We start from the raw sequence: 22218 nt of genomic DNA, 5'->3' as shown, positions 1-22218 counted from the left end.
GATTCTCCTGCCTCAGCCTCCTGAGTAGCTGGGATTACAGGCATGTGTCACCACGCCCAGCTAATTTTGTATTTTTAGTAGAGACGGGGTTTCTCCGTGTTGGTCAGGTTGGTCTCGAACTCCTGACCTCAAGTGATCCGCCCGCCTCAGCCTCCCAAAGTGCTGGGATTACAGGCGTGAGTCACCACGCCCAGCTTATTATTTTGTTTTATTTTTTTGAGACAGAGCCTCCCTCTGTTACCCAGGCTGGAGTCCAGTGGTGTGATCTTGGCTCACTGCAACCTCTGCCTCCTGGGTTCAAACGATTCTCTTGCCTCAACCTCCAGAATAGCTGGGATTACAGGCATGTGCTACCATACCTGGCTAATTTTTGTATTTTTAGTAGAGATGGGGTTTCGCCATGTTGGCCAGACTGGTCTCAAACTCCTGACCTCAGGTGATCCACCTGCCTCAACCTCCCAAATTGCTAGGATTACAGGTGTGAGCCATCGTTCCAGGCCAAAAATATGTTATATCTATATAAAAGCTAAAGAATAACCCAATGAAAACCTGTTTACCCACTATCTAGATTAAAAAAAAAGAAAACAGGCTGGGCACGGTGGCTCACGCCTGTAATCCCAGCCTTTGGGAGGCTGAAGCAGGCAGATCATCTGAGTTTCGGAGTTCGAGACCAGCCTGACCAAGGTGGAGAAACCCCGTCTCTACTAAAAATACAAAATTAGCCAGGCATGGTGGCGCATGCCTTTAATCCCAGCTACTCAGGAGGCTGAGACAGGAGAATCCCTTGAACCTAGGTTGTGGTGAGCCGAGATTGTGCCATTGCACTGCAGCCTGGGCAACAGGAGCGAAACTCCATCTCAAAAACACACACACACACACACACACACACACACACACAATAAAAACAAAAAAAATTATCAGTGCTGTGTGTATCACTCTTCCTTGATTAAATTCTCCTTTCCAGTGTCCCTGAAGAATACCATTGTGAGTTTTAAATCGATCGCTACCTTGCTCTTCTTTAGGGATATTTACGAATACACGAACACTGTGAGCAGTATCTTGTTGAACTGCTCTTGTTTTTGAACTTTGTAATTGCCCCCATCCTCTCTGTGTTCTTCCAGGAGTTGCCTTCTCCCCGCCAGCATGATGTTTGTGAGCCTGGCCCATGTTGCTGCCTATAGCTGCAGTTTATTTACTTCCATACATCATATTAATATACCACAAATTATTTATTCTCCTCTAAATAGACATTTGTGTTATTTTCCTTATTTTGTTGTCACAGTGATGCTTATATGAACATTCTACTTCCTGTTTCCTCTTGACAGAGGCGGTTCTCCAGGTCATGTGCCGGTAGAACAGCCACACTGTGGGGTTTGTGTTTTCTCATTCCTGCATGGCAAGGCCAGATGGGTTTCCCTGTGTGGTTGTACAGCTTCCGTGCCCACCAGTACTGAAGATGATAGTCATAACGGGAACAATGAGCTAACCTTATTCTGTACTTACTATGCCCAGCACTGACTGTTCTAAGCACTTTGTATGTATGAATTTGTCTAATGCCCCCAGAAACCCAATAAAGTATCTACTAGTGTTATCCCTCATTTTGTATTTGTGAAAACAGAGGCTTGTAGAGGCTAAATTGCTTTCCCATCTGGTAGTAAATGGAAGTGCCAGAATTTGAACCAAGGAATCTGTGCCCTTAACATTTTTTTTCACATCCCGGTGAATCCTTGGCATTCCCAGACTACTTAGGTTTTTCTGACTAGTGGGTTTAGATGGTATCTCATTATGGTTTTAATGTATACTTCCCTGATTAGTGTGACAATGAACATTGAAAATATACATTTATTGGTAGTCTTGTTTTCTCTTCTGCAAAATACCTGCTCATGACTTTTGCCCACTTTTTTAATTGGATTGTCTTTTTCTTCTTGACTCATAAAAGTTCTTCCTGTGTTATGGCTCCTAATCCTTTGTCATGTGTGTTGTTAAAGTAGCTTGTGTTTTTATTGTTTTAAGTTATCCAAGTGAAGTTTTAAGGCGAGATTTAATGTCAGAATTTGCAATATTTTCCTTTATGGTTTGTGTGTTGTGCGTTTGTGTAGATAATCCTCTTCTACTCCTAAGCTCACAAAGATACCTATATTTTCATTTAAACCTTTTTAAATTGTGCTTTTCAAAGTTAACTCCTTAATCCTCACGGGATTGACTTTTGTACATGGTGTGAGTCATTTTACTTTTAAAATACAGATACCAGGCCGGGTGTGGTGGCTTAAGCCTGTAATCCCAGCACTTTGGGAGGCTGAGGTGGGTGGATCCCCTGAGGTCAGGAATTTGATACCAGACCAGCCTGACCAACATGGTGAAACCCTGTCTCTACTGAAAATACAAAATATTAACTGGGGGTGGTGGTGCATGCCTGCAGTCCCCACTGCTCAAGAGGCTCCGTCCCTGTGCTCCAGCCTGGGCTACAGAGCAAGACTCTATCTCAAAAACAAATAAATAAATAATAAAATACAGGTAACTAGTTATGCCAGCACAATTTAATGACAGCCCTGCTTCTCTTCCCTTACTACCTTGCCACCACCTCACCTTTCCAACTCCAAAATTCTTTAAAAGGTTACTGTTTCTGTGATTCTCAATTAATTGTAAATAAAAAGATGATTTTTCACTTAATATGATCCTCAGTATATTTGCTTCTGTGAGCTGCCAGTCAGTTGCTCTCTTTCATTTTTTGTTAATCTTTAGGAAACCCTTAACCACTTAAAATAGTAAGATGTGTGTGTGTGTGTGTGTGTGTGTGTGTGTGTGTGTGTGTGTGTTGCAAGCCAAGGGCATCAGATGATATTTGAGATACACCTTAGAAAACATGGCCTTTCAAGCCCTGGTTAATCCCAGCAACTTTTGGGAGGCCGAAGGCCGGGCGATCACCAAGGTCAGCGAGATCGAGACCCTCCGGCTAACACGGTGAACCCCGTCTCTACTAAACAATACAAAAACTAAGCCGGGCCCGGTGGGTGGGCGCGCCCTGTTAGTCCCGCCAAGCTTCTTCGGACGGCTGAGGGCGGGAGAATGGCGGGAACCCCGGGGCGGAGCTTGCAGTGAGCCTGAGGATCCGGCCCACTGCACTCCAGGCCTGGGCGACACAGCGAAGACTCCGTCTCAAAAAAAAAAAAAAAAAAAAAAAAGAAAAAAAAAAAAGAAAAACATGTTTGTGAATCCAGAGGCAAATTGGGAAGCATTCATTTAGGGAAGTAATGAGAGCTAAACATGGAAAATAGGCTGGAGGAGCCAGATAGTGAATGAGAGCCTAAAGAATCTATGCTTTTCAGTCAGCAGTGGAGATATTAAAACTTTTTGCAGAGTAAAGTAACGTCCATCAAAATGTCGTTGTAGAATATTGATGTGTCCTCATAATAGAGGAGGGGTTAAGGGATTGAAGGGTGAAGTGGAGATGGAGTTCATTTAGAAGACAATCCTATTACTGCCTTCATCCACCACTGGGGTTCAAGCAGTGTAGAGAAAAAGGGGGTTGAGTTTGAGAGAGGCTGATGATGAAAACTTGACCCAATTCATTAAGTACTCTTTGCAGACATATGATGAGTACTATGAGGATCACAAAATTCTATCTGCAACATACACCTGGGCTCCTGCCTTGACCATTTGTCTTCTTGTGTTTTCAATATGAGTTGTTTTTCTTTTTTCCTCCAGCCTTGACTGTCATTCTTAGGTGGTTATTCCCTCGAGGCAAGTTTTTGAAAGTGAATCCTATATTATTTGTTTTACAAACCAAGCTACCAACCATCTACTGATCTATAAAAACAGGTTAAAAAAACAGAAATTCAGTTCTATGCTCATCTGAGATTAAATCCTCTGGTCTTTTGTTAGGGTTTTCTTTCTCTAACACTATTTTATACCCTTAGCAGGTTTTTTTTTAAATTGTGGTAAAATATTGGTAGCATAAAATTTTCCATTTTGATAATTTTAGGTATATCAGTGGCATTAGGTACATTCACATTGTCGTGCAATTATCACCAGTATCTGTCTCTAGAACTTTTTCATCTTCCCAGACTGAAACTCTGTCCTCATGAAACACTGAACTCTCCATCCTCCTCCTTCAGCCCTTGGCAACCGCCATTCTACTTTCTGTTTCTATGAATTTGACTACTGCGGGTATGGGTACCGCCTATAAATGAAATCATATAGTATTTGTCTTTTGTGACTGGCTTATTTCACTTAGCATACTGTCGTCAAGGTTCATCCAGGTTATAGCATGTGACAGGATGTCTTTCCTTTTTATAGTTGAATAATATTCCATTGTGTGAATATACTATGTGTTTATCTATTCGTCTGTCAATGGACATTTTGGGTTGTTTCTACCTTTTGGCTGCTGTGAATTATGCTTCCATGAGCATAGGTGTACAAATATCTGTTTGAGTACCCTATTCTTTTGGGTATATACCCAGAAGTGGAATTGCTGGATCACGTGGTAATTGTATGTTTAATTTTTTGATGAACCTCCATAGTTGCTGCACCATTTTACATTCCCATTAGCAGTGCACAATAATTTCAATTTCGTGCCATCTTTGCTAACACTTGTTATTTTTTGTTTTGTTTTGTTTTTTTTATAATAGCCATCCTATTGGGGGTGAAGTGGTATCTCATTGTGGAGCAGGACTTATCTGGATAATAACTGAAGAAGAAGCATTCTGAATACTTGTAGGATGTTTGTTTGTTTTTAACGCTTTATCTCAACTTCTTTCCTTCCCATATATAAAACCACATTCCATTCTAACAGTCTGTAATGTTGCTACCAGGTAATAAGCAAGCTATATTGTATTTGGGAGAGGAGGGTGTGTTTCAAAGTCTAATTCATTGTATATCAAAACTGGTAAAACCTCTCCTGTCTAAACTCAGTTTGACCTCACACTGAGAAACCTTTACTAGGGCAGAGGAAAATGTCACTTTCTTCTTGCTTGCTTTATATTGTACAGGCAAAAGGGTATGATCCCGCTCCTCCCCATCATAAGGGTGTCAATGGCAGACACTCCTATAACAAAAGACAGGTTAACAAGAGAAAAATATAACTGATTTGTTTAATCAAAGTTTTATGTGAGATGTGAGTCTTCAGAACAAAGATCCAAAGATACAAGGAAAGCTGTCCATTTTAATGCTTAGGTTTAATGAAGAATGGGCAGCCGTGTAAAACTTATTGGACAAAGAATATGAGTGAATGCTAGTAGGCTGAGGGAAACCCAGCAAGGCCTGTCTGTTCAGATCTTCCTGGCCTCTCTTGTACCATTTCTTCCTCCCAGGTATGGGACGAGACCCATCTGGGATGACGGTCTTATGACCTGCTACTGTTGGAGAGAAGGGTAGGCCAGAGAATTTCTTTATGGGCAGCTCTTAGAAAGGCAGGGAGGGGTTAGAGTCCTATTTCTAGTTTCTTAGTTGTCTTTGCGGGACAGGAATTCTGATGTCTGTGACTCATATCAGGAGAGAATGAGGGGTGAGAGACAGGAGGGCAGAAGTTCAAAGACCTTGGTTCTGAGGTTACTTCCGAGGCCTTCACTTTGGGGTATCATTTTCTGAGCCTCAACAATACCCTCTTCTACTTCAGAGCTGCTATATTGGGTCTTTCAGAATTTGCAGTATGGGGTAAAGATGAGAAGAGCATGGCAGGAATAACCAGGTTGACTGGGGCAGAGGACACCTGGCATTCATTTTCGTGGGCCATGGCTGATGTCCAAAGCTGGCAGGTAGCCCTGGGATACTTTCATGTGGATTTGGGGGAACTCCTCACCTGTAGAACACTAAATGCCTCCTGTCTTTTCCAGTTGCCTTTGGCCTCCTGAGCAACTACTGTGTTGACTCTGAATGTTCTCATTGGGCAGGGTCCCTCATAATGACCCTGCCTGCTTTTCTCCTGCACAATCCACATCTGGCCACAGGAAATAGTAATAAGTCCTTGCCTCACCAAACCAACAAAGTACAAGCTTCTCTTCTTGGTCTGTCACTAAGAATTCACATGAATAAGTGATTCTCATGAATTTGCTTTCACATAGCTTAAGGAGTTCAGCCTTGAATTCTTAGCTTAAGAATTTGACCTCCTCAAATTAATTTTCCTCTTTTATTCTTTTGAGGTGGGAGATGGGCAGTCACTGGTCCCACAGCTTCCTAGCACATTCTACCTGGTCGCTTTGGCTAGCATCTGACTTAAAGATATGTGGGTACTTGGCATCTACTTCATTTTGTTGCTGAACCCCTATGAAAAGTAGTGTGTTAGTCTGTTCTTATATTGCTATAAAGAAAAATCTGAGACTGCATAATTTATAAAGAAAACGGGTTTAAATGGCTCACGGTTCTGCCAGCTATACAGGAAGTGTGGTGCCAGCATCTGCTCGGCTTCTGAGGAGGAAGGCCTCAGGGAGCTTTTAATCATGGTGGAGGCAAAGCAGGAGGAGGAGCATCACGTGGCAAGAGGAGGAATGAGAGAGAGAGAGAACTGGGAGGTGCCCCACTCTTTTAAACAACCGGGATCTACCTCCATGACCCAAATACCTCCCACCAGGCCCCACCTGCCATGTTGAGAATCACATTTCAGCAAGAGATTTGGAGGGGACACACATCCAAACCATGTTAAGGAGGATTTAACTTCTTTATCTGATTAGATGAGTAAGTAGCTGGGAACGCAACTTACCTTTGTCTCAAGAATTAGCTCCCAGTTCATCCAGTCCGATCATATGTATTCATGTTCCTGGTTTTCACTGGTAAACTTCATAATCTTAATATTATCCATTAAATTCCTTTAAAAGTAAGTTGTATTTTGGTGTATACTGTCACTGGTAGAGGGTTGTGTCTGCAAGTTATCCAGGTTATTGGCATTTTGAACAAAGAATTAGACAAAATGTCCAGCAAAGTGAACAATGAAGCAACAACAGAACAAAAGCAGGGATTTATTGAAAATGAAAGTACAGGTGGCCGGATGCGGTGGCTCGTGCCTGTAATCTCAGCACTTCGGGAGGCTGAGGCAGGTGGATCTCCTGTGAGGTCAGGAGTTCGAAACCAGCCTGGCCAACATGGTGAAACCCCGTCTGTACTAAAAATGCAAAATTAGCCTAGTGTGGTGGTGCAAGCCTGTAATCCCAGCTACTCGGGAGGCAGAGACAGGAGAATTGCTTGAACCCAGCAGGTGGAGGTTGCAGTGAGCCGAGGTCAAGCCATTGCACTCCAGCCTGGGCAACAGGAGCGATACTCTGTCTCAAATAAAAAAAAAAAAAAATGAGAGAGAAAAAGAAAATGAAACTGCACTCCACAGTGTGGGAATGGGCCTGAGCTCAAGGGCCTGGATACAGAATCTTCTTGGGTCCAAATACCCTCTATAAGTTTTCCATTGATTACTTCATACTCACCTCATGTAAATGAAGTGGTAGCCCATAATCAGTCTGATTGGTTGCAGAAAGCAACCAACCAGAGGCTGAAGTGAAGTTACAAAGATCGCACTCCTGTGCAAACATCTGATTGGTTGCAAAAAGCAACCAGATGGGTAGGGTGAAGTTACAAAGTTACACTTCTATGCAAACGAAGACTTGGCCGGCAATCAGTCTGATTGGTTGTGGACAGCAACCATTCAGAGGCTGGGGTGAAGTTACAAAGTTGCAATCAGATTGACCCACAGTCAATCTGATTTTCTGATTTGTTGTTGGATGGGAAATTGACTGTTGGATTTCCCATCTGCCACACAGAAAAGGTGGGGGGTTTGCAAAGGGAGTAGCCTCTGGTCCTTTTGTTACTTAGGTGTGGAAAGTTAGGATTTTCCTTTCAATTTAGTTCTAGGAAGTCGGCTGAAACAGCCTTAGGTTCCCTGCCTCCAGATCCTATTCTTCTGCCTCAATACTATCATGGGAATAATAAATTTCATAGGTTATTAACCTCTTTTAATTGATCTAAATCACCTGTTTCCTTGTGGATTTGACTTAATTCCCACTACCCTGCTGACTTCTCAGCGTGTATAAATGCTCAATAATTGGATGAATAGGTATGGGTGGGTGAATGAGTAAGTAGCCAGTCACCTTACATTATAGAATGTTTTACTGATTCTTTTTAGTTCCTGACCTCCCAACATTTGTGAAAATCCATACTCCATTAGTGTGTGGCCGGTGAACCTCTCTTGATAGAGAATAACCATGGTTTCCGTGAGAGCAGAAAGAAACGAGGGCTTCCAAGGACTTACCCACAGAGGCACGCCTTGCTCAGCAAGCATGGTTCTTCCCTGTTGGCCTCTGTGTGCTCTGGGTAGCACCTCGGCTGTTTGCGGCCCACAGTATCACCTATTGACAGGTGTAGATAGCTATTGGTAGTATCAATAGGTGTAGGAAAGGGTCTGCCTCCGGCTGTTCCTGATTTTTTCTTTCTCAAAGGCTTGTGCATGCCCTGGGCTTTCTCACTGTCCGTTGCTCGGTGAGGTCTACTTCGTATCAGCTCTTACTCCCATATAACCACCCGCCTGCTTTAAATATGCTGGCTTTCTGACTTCAAGAAAATCATGCTCTCGGAAAAAGTCTAATCATTGTGGATAACTTTGAATGTGGAGCTAGTGATTCATTGCCTGAGGGAGGAGGGACTCATATTTTGAAATGATAAAGAACCAGGGGCGTAAACATTGAAAACTCTTGAAAATAATTAAAAGTTCTCTTCAGAATTTTAAAAAGTCTTCTTCTATTAGTTTAGCTAATAATTTAGCCAACTTTTCTTTAAATATCATTTAAGGAAAATGAAATAACTATTTTATATTTATTTGCTTTACTTTTTTTTTTAACTGGTGTTTCTGTTTTCATTGTCTATTTTCATTGCAGAAATAATCAGTTGGTAATGATGTTTATTAAATAGCCTTATCGAATAGAAACCTAACACAAGCCATATATATAATTTAAAATTTCTTTGTTTTAATTAGCTTTTTTTTTTTTTTTGAGACAGAGTCTTGCTGTGTTGCCCAGGCTGGAGTTCAGTGGCACCATCTCAGTTCACTGCAACCTCCGCCTCCCAGGTTCAAACAATTCTTCTGCCCCAGCCTCCCAAGTAGCTGGGATTACAGGCACCTGCCACCATGCCCAGCTAATGTTTTATTTTAGTAGAGAGGGGTTTTACCACGTTGGCCAGGCTGGTCTTTAACTCCTGACTTCAAGTTATCTGCCCGCCTCAGCCTCCCAAAGTGCTGGGATTACAGGCGTGAGCCACTGTTCCCAATTATCATTTAAAATTTCTTAGTAATGATAGTAACAAAGAGGAAACAAGTGGAATTAATTTTACTAACACATTTTATTTAACCCAGTGTACCTGTGCAGACAAAAGTGATTCCATCTTGATTGCTAATCTACCATGTTTTATTTTTTTTCTCTTGAAGGCAAACCTTGTTTTTTTAATTTAATTTATTTTTTATTTTACTTTTTTTTTTTTTTTTTTCTTTTAGGGGAACCTTTTTTTTTTTTTTTTTTTTTTTTTTTTTTTTTTTTTTTTTTTTTTTTTTTTTAATGATAGGGTCTTGCTCTGTTGCCCAGGCTAGAGTGCAGTGGTGCAGTCGTCGCTCACTGCAGGCTCAACCTCCCAGGCTCAACTGATCTTCCTGCCTCCGCCTCCTGAGTAGCTGGGACTGCAGGCCTGTGCCACCACGTGCAATTAATTTTGTTGATTTTTTTGTAGAGATGAGGGCATACTGTGTTGCCCAGACTCCTAGACTCCAGTGATCATCCTGCCTCTGCCTCCCAAAGTGCTGGGAGTATAGGCCTGAGCCGCCACTCCCAGCAAAGCCGTGTTGATTTCTCGTTAGCCCCAGTCTCGTGAATGCCTCCTGATTCCAATTTTATTTACTGTTTTTAGTGTAAGAACAAAGCAGCCTTGATGTTACCACACAAATTATAGGTAGTGACGCACATAGCATTCTCACCTGTTCTGGAGGGTGCCTTTAATTGCCTCTATAGAGCACGTGCACCCTTTTCCTGTGGCATATAAGCTCTGGGTCTGGCTAGTAACAGTGTGGGATGTACCTGTCTTGCAGCTATCCGAGATCACGCTTCTGTCTGTAAGTTCCCCCAAGTAAGTTCCCCCAAGAAAACACTCTTTACCAACAAACTGGATTTATTTGCCTTATTCTTTGGTTTCTTGGCTCCTTCTGCATTTGGGGGCTGCTTTGCATTTATGGCCCTTTCACAGAATAATACCCAAAATGTTGTCATTTCAACATGAAAGACTTTTAAAAATTACTAATGTGATACCAGAAACAACATAGACATTGGCATTAATACAGCAGTATCTTAAACAATGGAACGGTCAGAGTGGAATGCAGTCCTACCAAAACAATGGAGTTGGGCTTAACAGAAAATGATACTACACTGCTTCAGTTTTTAAAGTAAAATTAAATACAATTGAAAAATTAACTCCTCGGTCACATCAGTCATATTTCAAGTTCTCAGTAGCTGTGTGTAGCTAGTGGTTACTGGGTTAGACCACTCACAAGCAAAATTTTTTATAAACCAGAGAGTGTTTACAGATGGAGAAAACCCTACATAATGGTTTTTCAAGTATTCCCCTTGAATGTCAACCACAGTTTTGGTTTTTATTTTTTAAAATTCGGAACTTCAAAATTCGGAATAGATGAGTTGAATTTATTTTAAACAGAAGATGAATTTATCATCTAGCTGACAAACTTTTAAATTTCCACTTAAAAGATTAAAAAATTAGAACTATTTTTAAAACGTGGAATGATTTCCTGCCTGTGGCATAAAGTAATGAAACAGAGATTCGCTGTGTCCTGGCCATGGTGAGCTCACTCTGTTTTCCTCACAAACCCCAGAGCCTTTGGAGTGTGGAACCTGCTGGATGAATAGAAGTTTTTTATTTTATTTTATTTTTACTATGTCTATATTCCTGTGAAGTAATTTTTTTGACCTTGAAAGAAGTTCTTCAATTTTGCTGTTCTCTGTTTCTTACAGTGTAATTTGTGTACCGGGATTTAATGTATTGTTTGCTAACGTTTTACATACTAGATTTTCATTTTGCATAGTCACGTTGTTTGAACATTTGCAAGCAGAGCCGACTAACTGCTGTTGGCCTGTTCTTTGTGTGGTGTGATTTCTTCTATCCACCTGCTCACAGCAGGTTGCCTTCAGGCCTGAGGAGTAGCTAAATACTTTTGAAAATATCTTGAGATCCTGCTAAAGTCTAACAATTTCTGCATTTGTGTGATGTGAAGCTACTGTACCTTTTGAAGACTTTTTTCTTTTTATTTCTCATATTCTTGCTCAAATATTTTTAAGAGAAGATAAATTTATTATAAATAACAGTGCAGAGCTGATTGTAGCACCACTGCATTCTATATTGAATAGGTCTTTGATATTCAGCTAAGTGGAACTAATTTTCTATGTTAAAGCAGACAAATTTGGAATAGTGTCACATGAATCTCATGTTATTTACTGAAGAATACCAGATTAAATGGATTACTTGTGAAATGACTAGAGTATTAAATGATACATATATATATAACATGATAACTTAAAATGCCCCGTGGGCCTATGTAATATAAAATATTACACAAGCACATGAATATGATGGACAAGATGTTCTGTTTGCAGATTGTGAAACTATCTGTAATATATATACAAATGCTTGTCCACACAGAATTTGAATCAGTTTTAAAATTGTAACCTTAAATTTCAGTTTTGAAGAAAATCAATTGTTGATTTTCATATCTACTTAAGAGACGAAGTTAAAAATGTTATTTTCTTTTCAGTTTTTTAGATTAAAATAGCTCCCATGTCCTCCAAGAATAAACTTTAGTTTTAATCCTAATACTGTTTATAGTTAGTAAAATTAATATTTTAATTAGAAAAATAAAGCGGCATACATTTTGCCTGTACTTTGCTGTTACACAAATGAATTGGGAAGTAACTGTCTTGGGTTTTAGTCCTAAGATGTTTTAAAGGTTTTGAAAATGTTCCCCCCACCCCCACCTCTTTGAAGTCATTATTATTTTGTACTTTACACATGTGATTTCTCTAGACTCACTGCATGTGACATGAAAGTCTCAGGATATATAGGATATATAAATAACTTAGAATAAGTAGAGGTTGGTATTTTTTTTCAAATGAAGTAGGAAATGAAAGAGTAATTATTAACCATATCCTTTTTATTTTCCTGACATACCAGTTACAGCTACACATCTTAGAAACAAGCTCACCAGCAGAACAGAAATAACTCTGTTGACTCTGCTTTAAAATATTTCGAGGCAGTTTCACAGGTGGGATGTATTTACAGCTATGGTGTAAAATATCAATTTTAATGCAAGGCTACCTGCTTTTGTGATATGGTCCTAGAAGCTTAGCAGTTTTCTTGGTTTTATAATTTGGAGTTACTTGTAAAATTTAACCGAATGGGAAAATGTCTTTCTGAACTTCCCCCTCCCACACCCCCACGAAAATTATATTTTCATTGCTGACTGAGGAAGAGAATTTTGAACAGTATAAACACTGATTGTAGTAAATGTGGAAAATAATACAAACAGATGCACTGGAGACCGATAAGACAAGTCCCACAGTAACGGCCTTTAAAACATATTATCAAGTTGGAAATCAGTGAGGGGAAAAAGAAAGCTATTACTATTTCTTCCTCTTACTGTTCAGTGACATTATTTTTAAAGGTGAAATTGCCTCTGATTTTATTATCCTAGGAAGGTATTTTGGAACATTTGATTTATTGTTTTGTGAATATTTTGCCTTTGTGTGAATAACTTTGCTAATTTTGTATGAATTTGATTCTAACAAATGTAGAAATCATTTTGTTAACAATCTTCTAAAGTATTTTTTTAAAGATATAAAAGGAATATATTTTGTAAACGCTGGAGCAGACTATCAAAATAAGAAAAGGACATTTTATCTGGCTTTGGAGTGCCATTTAAAATAGGAAAAGGGATGAAATATTTGGAGAAAATATTTTAATAAGCGTGGATATGTTTCATCACATAAAAGTCTTAATTTTTATGAAGAATTTTGCTATTAGCTTATCAAGTGGTCAGTTCATATTTGTTTTGGCGTGCATTAGGCTCATGATAGGCATTGAATACTTTGTATTTTTGTGGATTCTAAAACTGAATTATCTTAATCCTAGGCTCTAGGAAAAATGTATCTTCCTCTTAGGGAAGATAGAAGTAAATTCCAGTTTTGAGTGAAATTTTCTGTTTTCTTTACATCTTTTCTTTTTCTTTTTCTTTCTTCTTTTTTTTTTTTTTTTTTTTTTTTTTTTTTTTTTTTGAGACTGAGTCTTGCTCTGTCACCCAAGCTGGAGTGCAATGGCGCTATCTTGGCTTACTGCAACCTCAGCCTCCCAGGTTCAAGCCATTCTCCTGCCTCAGCCTCCCGAGTGGCTGGGATTACAGGCACCTGCCACCATGCCCAGCCAATTTTTGTATTTTTAGTAGAGGCGGGATTTCACCATGTCAGCCAGGCTGGTCTCAAACTCCTGGGCTCAAGCAGTCCACCTCCCTTGACCTCCCAAAGTTCTGGGATTACAGGCCGTGATCCACCGTGCCGGGCCTGCATCAATCTTTATTGCTAAGATATGTCAGGTTTTGGCCTCCTCCACCTTCCCTCCCTTCTGTCCCTCCTTCTTTACAGACTGGGAGTGTGGTGAAAGAAAGGTGATAGTCGTTATATATGTAATTGTGACCTGCTTTAAACGGAATGCAATGTTAAGGACAGTTTATTAGTACTTATACCTATGTTCACATATTCATTGATACAATTTGTTCTTAATGTGAAAATCTATGTTTCCATTTTACATATTGCAAAATTACTTCTATTTGCCTGGGAATGAATCTAACCTTTGTAGTGTCAGCGAAAGGAAAGATGATATTGTTTTAGTGTCTCCTACATAGAAGGGAACGCCCAGTATGGTCTACGTGGTGTTCTAGGCACTGCGGATAGAACAAGGAACAAGACTTATATTCCAGCAGGGGGAAGTAGATACTAAACGCGTAAATACTTAAATAAAGTGATTTTAGTACTAAGAAGTTGGATGAAGACTATCAAATTGACAGAAAGTGACTAGAGAAGGCAGCTGTAGCAAGGATGGCTAGGAAGTCGTATCTGAATAGCTAACACTGAGCTGAGATCTACGAGGAGGAGGGGCAAACGTGCAGAAGTCTGGGGGAAGGAAGTCCCAGGTAGCAGAAGGGGCAAAGCAGAGGCTCTGAGACGGGACAAGCTTGTTTTGTGTGAAGGCCAGTTGGGGAAAGTGGAATGAGGAAGACAGAACCAGATCATCCAGGGTCCAAAGAATTGTTTTGTCTTTTTTTCTTTCGATTGGTGGTGTGGAGTGTTTGGCGTGTCTGAATAGGAGAGTGATGTGATTGTTAAAATCACGGCAGGCCCTGGGGTAGAGACAGAGAGATTGATCTGACCATTGCAGACCTAGGTGAGAGGTGCTGGTGGCTTAGACCAGGAGGCACTGCCTGTTTCTATGGGGCTCACAAGTTGAGTGGTTATTACATTTTTAAATAGTTGGGGGGAAGAAAAGAAGAATGTTTCATCCAGCCTGGGCGACATAGTGAGACTTTGTCTCTACAAATAATTTTTTTTTTTAATTGGCTGGGTATGGTGGCCCAGCTGCTTGGGAGGTTGAGGTGGGAGAATCGCTGGAGTCCAGGCAGTTGCTGTGGAGAGCTGTGACCGTGCCACTGCGCTCCAGCATGGGTGACAGTGTGAGACACTGTAAAAAAAAAAAAAAAAAAAAAAACCAAAAATGTTTCATGGCCCATGAGAAGTATGACATCACATTCAGATGTTACTGATAAGTAGTTAACTAGAGCATAGCCACATTCATTCATTTTTGTCTGCCTTCTATAGCTGCTTTTGCAGTTTTTGTCGTATGAAGCTGAATGCGCAGACTTTCTTGCCACGCAAGCAGTTCAGTGGCTTACTATATATATTTTTTTAATCTCAGGACCAAGATTAAAATTTTTCATGCAGAGTTGCAGGTAGCCAAATTACTTTTTATATTCCTGTGCCTTATTTTCCTCATCTGTAGAGCAAAATTGAGATCGTCTTTCAGGTCTGTTTGCTCTCTCCATCCTAAGGTCCTAGGTCTGAATCAGACTTAGTTGTGCTGTTGTGGCTGCTTGGCACATCAGGCTCCTCCTACCTGAATGATTGTAGTGGTGTTTTACTTGGCCTCCTAGCCTGGTCCTTCCCCATTCTGTATATCTTCAGCATGACCTCAGACTACCGTCTTTCTAAAACATGAGTGTGTCACACTCCAGTTCTTAAGTGTAAGAACTTTGTCAAGCATGAACTGTCTCTCTACAGGATCTGACCTGGGTTTATAATTCCTTGCTGGTTTCCTTTCTTGCCACTTCCACCTTGATGCAACCCTATTTCTGGCCACATTGAACTGCTTAACATTACCTAAACTCCCCATGCCATCGTGCCATGTCTTAATCTGAAATTTGCATTAATTTTTTTTTTTTTTTTTTTTTTTTTTTGAGGCGGAGTCTTGCTCTGTGTCCCAGGCTGGAGTGCAGTGCTGCAATCTTGGCTCACTGCAACCTCCGCCTCCCAGGTTCAAGTGATTCTCCTGCCTCAGCCTCCCAAGTAGCTGGGATAACAGGTGCCACCACCACACCTGGCTAATTTTTGTATTTTTAGAAGAGACGGGGTTTCACCAGGTTAACAAGGCTGGTTTTGAACTTCTGACCTCATGCAATCTACCTGCCTCGGTCTCCCAAAGTGCTGGGATTATAGGTGTGAGCCACCGTTCCTGGCTCCTTTTCAGTTTTCTTTTGGAGAATTCCTGCTCATTTTTAAAATTTGTAATTTGTTTTTTAATTGATAAAGTTGCATATATTTGTCGTGCTATCTTAGTGTCTTTTGTGTTGCTACAAAGGAATACCCGAGACTGGGTAATTTATAAAGAGAAAAAGTTTATTTGGCTCATGATTCTGATGTCTGGAAAAGTTCAAGATTAGGCATCTGGTGAGGACCTCAGGCTGCTTTTATTCCTGGTAAGAAGACAAAGGGGAGCTGGTGTGTGTGGAGGTCACAGAGTGAGAGAGAAGGGAGGGAGGTGCCAGGCTCTTTTTAACAACCAGCTTTCTTGGGAACTAAGAGCAAGAACTCGCCCTCAAAGAGGGCATTAATCTATTCATGAGGTATCCTTCCCAGAGACCCAGACATCCCCATTAAGCCCCACCTCCAACACTGGGGATCACATTTCAACATGAGGTTTGGAGGAGACAAACTTTCAAACTAGCACGTGTACAACATGTTTTGAAGTACACACTTCAAACAGCGAATACGCTGTGGAATGGCTAAATTGAGCTAATTCACATTTTTGTATTACCTCACGTGCTTATTCTGTATGTGAGGTACACTTTAAATATACTCAGAAAATTTCAAGAATGTATGAATACATTGTCATTAACTGTAGTTACTATATTGTACAATAGCTTTCTTATACCTATTTCTCCTTTATAACTGCAATTTTGTGGGTTTTGATTAGTATTTACCCAACCCCCCCTCCCCAACCACCATTCTATTTTCTACTCTGAGTTTGACGTTTTTAGATTCTACATGTAAGTGAGGTCATATGGTATGTCTTTCTGTACCTGGCTTATTATACTTAACACCATATCTTCTGGGTTCATCCGTGTTGTTGTAAATGGCAGGATTTTCTTCTTTGTGAAGTCTGGATAATATTCCATTGTGCATATATACCACATTCCCTGTTTCCGTTGGGGTCCGTGGATGGACACTTAGGTTGGTTCCTTATCTTGGCCATCATGGATAGTGCTGCAATAAACATGGGGATGCTGGTATCTCCTTGACATAACTGATTTCTTTCCTTTGGATATATATGCAGTAGTGGGATTGCTGGATCATATGGTAGTTCTATTTTTAATGTTTTGAGAAACCTCCATACTGTTTATCATAATGGCTGAATCCTGTTCGTGGGTTTTTTTTTTTTTTCTTTTCTTTGTAGCAGAGTCGCGCTGTGGCACCCAGGCTGGAGTGCAATGGTACAATCTTGACTCACGGCAACCTCCACCTCCCAGGTTCAAGCGATTCTCCTGCCTCAGGCTCCCAAATAGCTGGGACTACAGGCATCTGCCACCACGCCCTGCTAATTTTTATATTTTTAGTAGAGCCACCATGTTGGTCAGGCTGGTCTCAAACTCCTGACCTCAAATGATCCACCCACCAAAGTGCTGGGATTACAGGCATGAGCCACTGTACCCTGCCCCTGTTTGTTTTTAAATATCCAGCTTTAATGTCTGTCTTAACCTATCTAATGTCTTTCTTAACCTTTCTGCTCATTTAGTCTATCTTCTTATCCCGTAATACTTTGTACATTTTGTACTATGCATTTATTGTATTGAATTATGCTTATTTTTCCAATAATTCTGCCATCTTTTCCTTAGTCTCCTGGAAGGTGGGTCTTAATTCAGCCAGCAGTGCCCAACACAGTTGAGAGATAGATGGATGATTAGATAGATGAGCAACGTAGAAGTGCCAGTGTCAAAACCTAGGAATCAACCCTCCGTTCTTAACTGAGTCTCTGTAAGACACAGGAAAGGCGTCTGTTTTATTCCATTTTGTTTTCTCTTTTTGCCTTCATTAAGTTCAACAAATGCATATAAAAGAATAGGAAAAACAGATAAGTGAAAACGAGAGTCAACTAATATTTTGCCTAGAAATAACAGTTTTATGTGCACTAATTCTAGAATTTTTTTCTATAACATAATTTTTTTTTTACAAGGCTTATTCTGAACATATTGTTTTGTTCTTCTTGCACCTAGAAATATACTATAAGCATTTTTCATGTCTTTGAACTTTTTAAATGGCAGGCTGGATATATACCATAATTTAGCCGTCCTTCCCAGTCATTTACATTGCTTGCCATTGTTCAGTTCTGTCAACTATGCTGTGATATTTGTTCAGCTTTATTTTCCTGCCTATCCTCATATTTTTTCCTCAGGATAAATTCTTAGAAGTGAAATGGGTTGGCCAGGCACGGTGGCTCACACCTGTAATCCCAGCGCTTTGGGAGGCTGAGGGGGCAGATTACAAGGTCAGGAGTTCAAGACTATCCTGGCCAACATGGCAAAATCCCATCTGTACTAAAAATACAAAAAATTAGCCGGGCGTGGTGGGAGATGCCTGTGGTCCCAGCTACTTGGGAGGCTGAGGCTGGAGAATCGCTTGAACCCAGGAGACAGGTTGCAGTGAGCCAAGATTGTGCCACTGCACTCCAGCCTGTGCAACAGAGCAAGACTTTGTCTTTAAAAAACGATGTGAAATGGGTTGGCAGGGCATGGTGGCTCACACCAGTTATCCCAGCACTTTTGGGAGCTGAGGCCAGGAGTTCGAGACCAGCCTGGTCAACATGGTGAAACCCTGTCTCTACTAAAAATACAAAAATTAGGCAGATGTGGTGGCGGGTGCCTGTAATCCCAGCTACTCAGGAAGCTGAGGCAGGAGAAACACTTGAACCTGGGAGGCGGAGGTTGCTGTGAGCCGAGATTGTGCCATTGCACTCCAGCCTGGGTGACGAGAATGAAACTCAGTCTCAAAACAAGTGATATGGGTTAAAATGCTCCCATACTGATTTTTTTCTACTCTATACCACACTGTCTTTAGTATGCTATTCAGATTACTGTTGTGTCAATTCACTTGGCAATATTTGCAAGTAGGGGAAAAGATTTTGCATTAAACCACTGTCTTTCTTATTGATCTAACCTGCCTCCGTCAAGGAACCAAGGACTCAGCTTGATTTCTAGAGGTTCACTCTGGGTTCTATTACTTTTGTGATCATAGAGATCAGAGTTGGTAAACCACTTCTGTAAAAAGGAATGAAATTAGGATACATCTGTATCCTAATGCTCATGGCATGTAGTTGAGTGAAAACCGCTAATACTCTACATCTGGGAACTTAAAAAAAAAAAAAAATGATGTTGGCTTAGTTAGAACTGCTTTATTTGTGTGTGTAGTCTTTGAAGTCACTGAATCCTCTCTGATTAGCCAGAAGAGGAAGAATTCTGAGGAATATGTTAGGATTAAATAGAGCAAGTTTTTTTGTTTTTGTTTTTTTTGGAGACAGTCTCACTCTGTCGCCCAGGCTGGAGTGCAGTGGTGCGATCCTGGCTCACCACAACCTCACCTCAGCCTCCTGGGTTCAAGCGATTCTTCTGCCTTGGCCTCCCGAGTAGCTGGGACTACAGGTGCACGCCACCACACCTGGCTAATTTTTGTATTTTTGGTAAAGACAGGGTTTCACCATATTGGCCAGGCTGGTCTTGAATTCCTGACCTCATGATCTGCCTGCCTCAGCCTCCCAGAGTGCTGGAATTACAGGCATGAGCCACCGCGCCTGGCCCAATAGACCAGTTTTATAGATGAGAATTATCTCAAAGTGTAGTCTGCTTCCAGTGTACTACTTAGTCACCCATTTTTAGTAGCAGTAGTATTTACTTTTAACTAAAATTTTAATAGTCATAGTATTTACTGTTAATTAAAATTCAAACAAGATATATGCAAGTGATGTATTTGCTTTAAACAAATTTTATTTATAAATAAATGAATAATAAAGTTATTTCTTTCACTACTCTCTGGACATAGAATTGCATTGTTATTTTAAACAAATGCTAATTCATTTTCTGTAACTATTTTATTGAGATACAATTCACACACCGTACAATTCACCCATTTAAAGTTACAGTTCAGTGGTTTGTAGTCAATTCACAGGGTTGTTCCACCATGACCACAGTCAATTTTAGACTGTGTTTACACCCTTGAGAAACCCCACATCAATTAGTAATCATCTCCATGTTCTCCCAGCCCTCCTTCTGGAGGCGCCTACCAATCTACCTTCCATCCCATGGATTTGACTATTCTGGACATCTCTTATTAAGTGGAATCATATAATGCGTGATCCTTTGTGACCGATTTCTATTGTAGCATGTATCAGTACTTCATTCCTTTTTATGGCCAAATAACCTTCCACTGTATGACTATACTATATTTTGTTTACCCATCCATCAATTAATGGACATTTGAGTTTTTTGGCTATCGTGAACATTATGTGCAAGCTGTGTGGATATGAGTTCATTCTATGTCTCTTGTTTGTTTTTTAGTGTCTGTCTCGAGAAGCAGGTGGAAACATGAGCATTCAGTTTCTTGGTACAGTGGTAAGTATGAAATCATTATTCTCTTAATTTACAGAGAAAAAAGTGTTCAACTAGTTGTAGCTTATGTGTTTGAACTTGGTTTCATTACTGGTAGATATTTAAATTACTTCTAATTTTTTTGCCATTACAAATGATATTCTAGGGAACAACTTCATATATTTCACTTTATTTTAATGTTTGGAATTATTACTATCTTTTTTGAGACAGAGTCTCACTGTGTTGCCCAGGCTGGAGTGTAGTGGCGCAATCTCAGCTCACTGCAACCTCCGTCTCCTGGGTTCAAGCGATTCTCATGCCTCAGCCACCCAAATAGCTGGGATTACAGGTGCCTGCCACCATACTCGGCTAATTTTTGTATGTTTTTTTCTAAAGATGGGGTTTCACCATGTTGGCCAGGCTGGCCTTGAACTCCTGGCCTCAAGTGATCCGTCCACCTCTGCTTCCCAAAGTGCGGGATTACCGGTGTGAGCCACCGTGTCCAGCCTGGAGTTACTTTCAAATGTGGATAAGATATTTTTACACATGTATGATGCATTTCCTCCCAAATAGAATCAAAGTCATAAATAGTTTTATGGCTTATTACACGTTGCCAATTATTTTATGTCTCTTTCGAACACCACCCCATCATGTATTAGAACACAACTTCATACTCTCACCTAGTGTGAGTTATGAGGCACTTGGTCAATGTAACCTAAATTTTAAGTATTGGAATTAAGTTTTGTGATTATTCTTGTTTTTCTGATTAGTAAGGTAATACATGCTTATTGTAAAAAATTTTAAATACAATTCAAATATATGTCATAAGATGTTGCATTAGTCATGGTTCCCCAGAGAAACGGAATCAACAGGATGTGTGCATATGTGTAGAGAGAAAGAGAAAGATGGAGAGATCTAAGGAATTGGCTCAGGCAGTTGTGGAGGCTTGGCAAGACTAAACCCTGCAGGGTGGATCAGCAGGCTGGAGACCCAGGGGAGCCTTGCAGTTCAGGTCCAGAGACAGTCCACTGGCCGAAGCCCTCCTTGCTTGGGGAGGTCTGTCTTTCTCTCTTCAGGCCTTGAATGTGTTAGATGAGGCCCACCCCACTATGGGGGGTGATCTGCTAAACTCTCATCTACTGATTTCAGTCTTCATCTCGTCTAAAAATATCTTCAATGATGTATCTCAGTGTTTGACCTAACATCTGGGTACCGTGGCCTTGTCAGGTTGACACGTAAAATTAACCTTCAAAGAAGTATATATCCTATCCCCTAGAGGTTTTGAAGTTATTAGCAATAAATAATTGTTCCAGAAAATTATGCATCTTTTCATGCAATAATAGATCTTGGACACCTTTCTGTGTCAGTCCATAAGATCGACATCAGTCGTCTTAAGGGCCACACAGAGCTGCATTATGTGGATGGAGAGGACTGCGTTTACTCCCCAGTGTTCGTGCCGGGAAGGCCACTCGTGCTGTCTCTGCTACTTAGCATCTCTACTGGGTTTCTAATCGGTGTCTCAAACTTCACATACCGAAAACTGAGCTCGAAAACTTTCTCTTTCAGTTTTTCCTCTCTCAGAAAATGGCAACTTGAATTAATCCTTGATTGCTTTCTCTCCTCTTCCTCTCTCTGCTCCCTCTCTCTCTCTCCTCCTCTTCCTCTCCCTCTCTCCCTCTCTCCCGTGCCTCTCTCTCCCGTGCCTCTCTCTCCCGTGCCTCTCTCTCCCGTGCCTCTCTCTCCCGTGCCTCTCTCTCCCCTGCCCCTCTCTCTCCCCTGCCCCTCTCTCTCCCGTGCCTCTCTCTCCCGTGCCTCTCTCTCCCGTGCCTCTCTCTCCCGTGCCTCTCTCTCCCGTGCCTCTCTCTCCCGTGCCTCTCTCTCCCGTGCCTCTCTCTCCCCTGCCCCTCTCTCCCGTGCCTCTCTCTCCCGTGCCTCTCTCTCCCGTGCCTCTCTCTCCCGTGCCTCTCTCTCCCGTGCCTCTCTCTCCCGTGCCTCTCTCTCCCGTGCCTCTCTCTCCC

The 22218-nt window shown here is 41.0% G+C and overlaps 1 protein-coding gene across 1 annotated transcript in view; it reads left to right on the top strand.

The window, feature by feature from the left end:
• The window catches only part of PCCA (propionyl-CoA carboxylase subunit alpha), a 478959-nt gene that overhangs the window by 366403 nt on the left and 90338 nt on the right, over positions 1 to 22218 (top strand). The window contains exon 23 of the mRNA XM_017861220.1: positions 20171 to 20224. Coding sequence (XP_017716709.1) covers positions 20171 to 20224 — 54 coding nt within the window. The remainder of the gene's footprint in view (positions 1 to 20170; positions 20225 to 22218) is intronic.

The sequence above is a fragment of the Rhinopithecus bieti genome, unplaced genomic scaffold (assembly GCF_001698545.2).
Source record: "Rhinopithecus bieti isolate Rb0 unplaced genomic scaffold, ASM169854v2 scaffold_2254, whole genome shotgun sequence".
NCBI lineage: Eukaryota > Metazoa > Chordata > Mammalia > Primates > Cercopithecidae > Rhinopithecus > Rhinopithecus bieti.
This window is presented reverse-complemented; position numbering and strand designations above follow the sequence as displayed.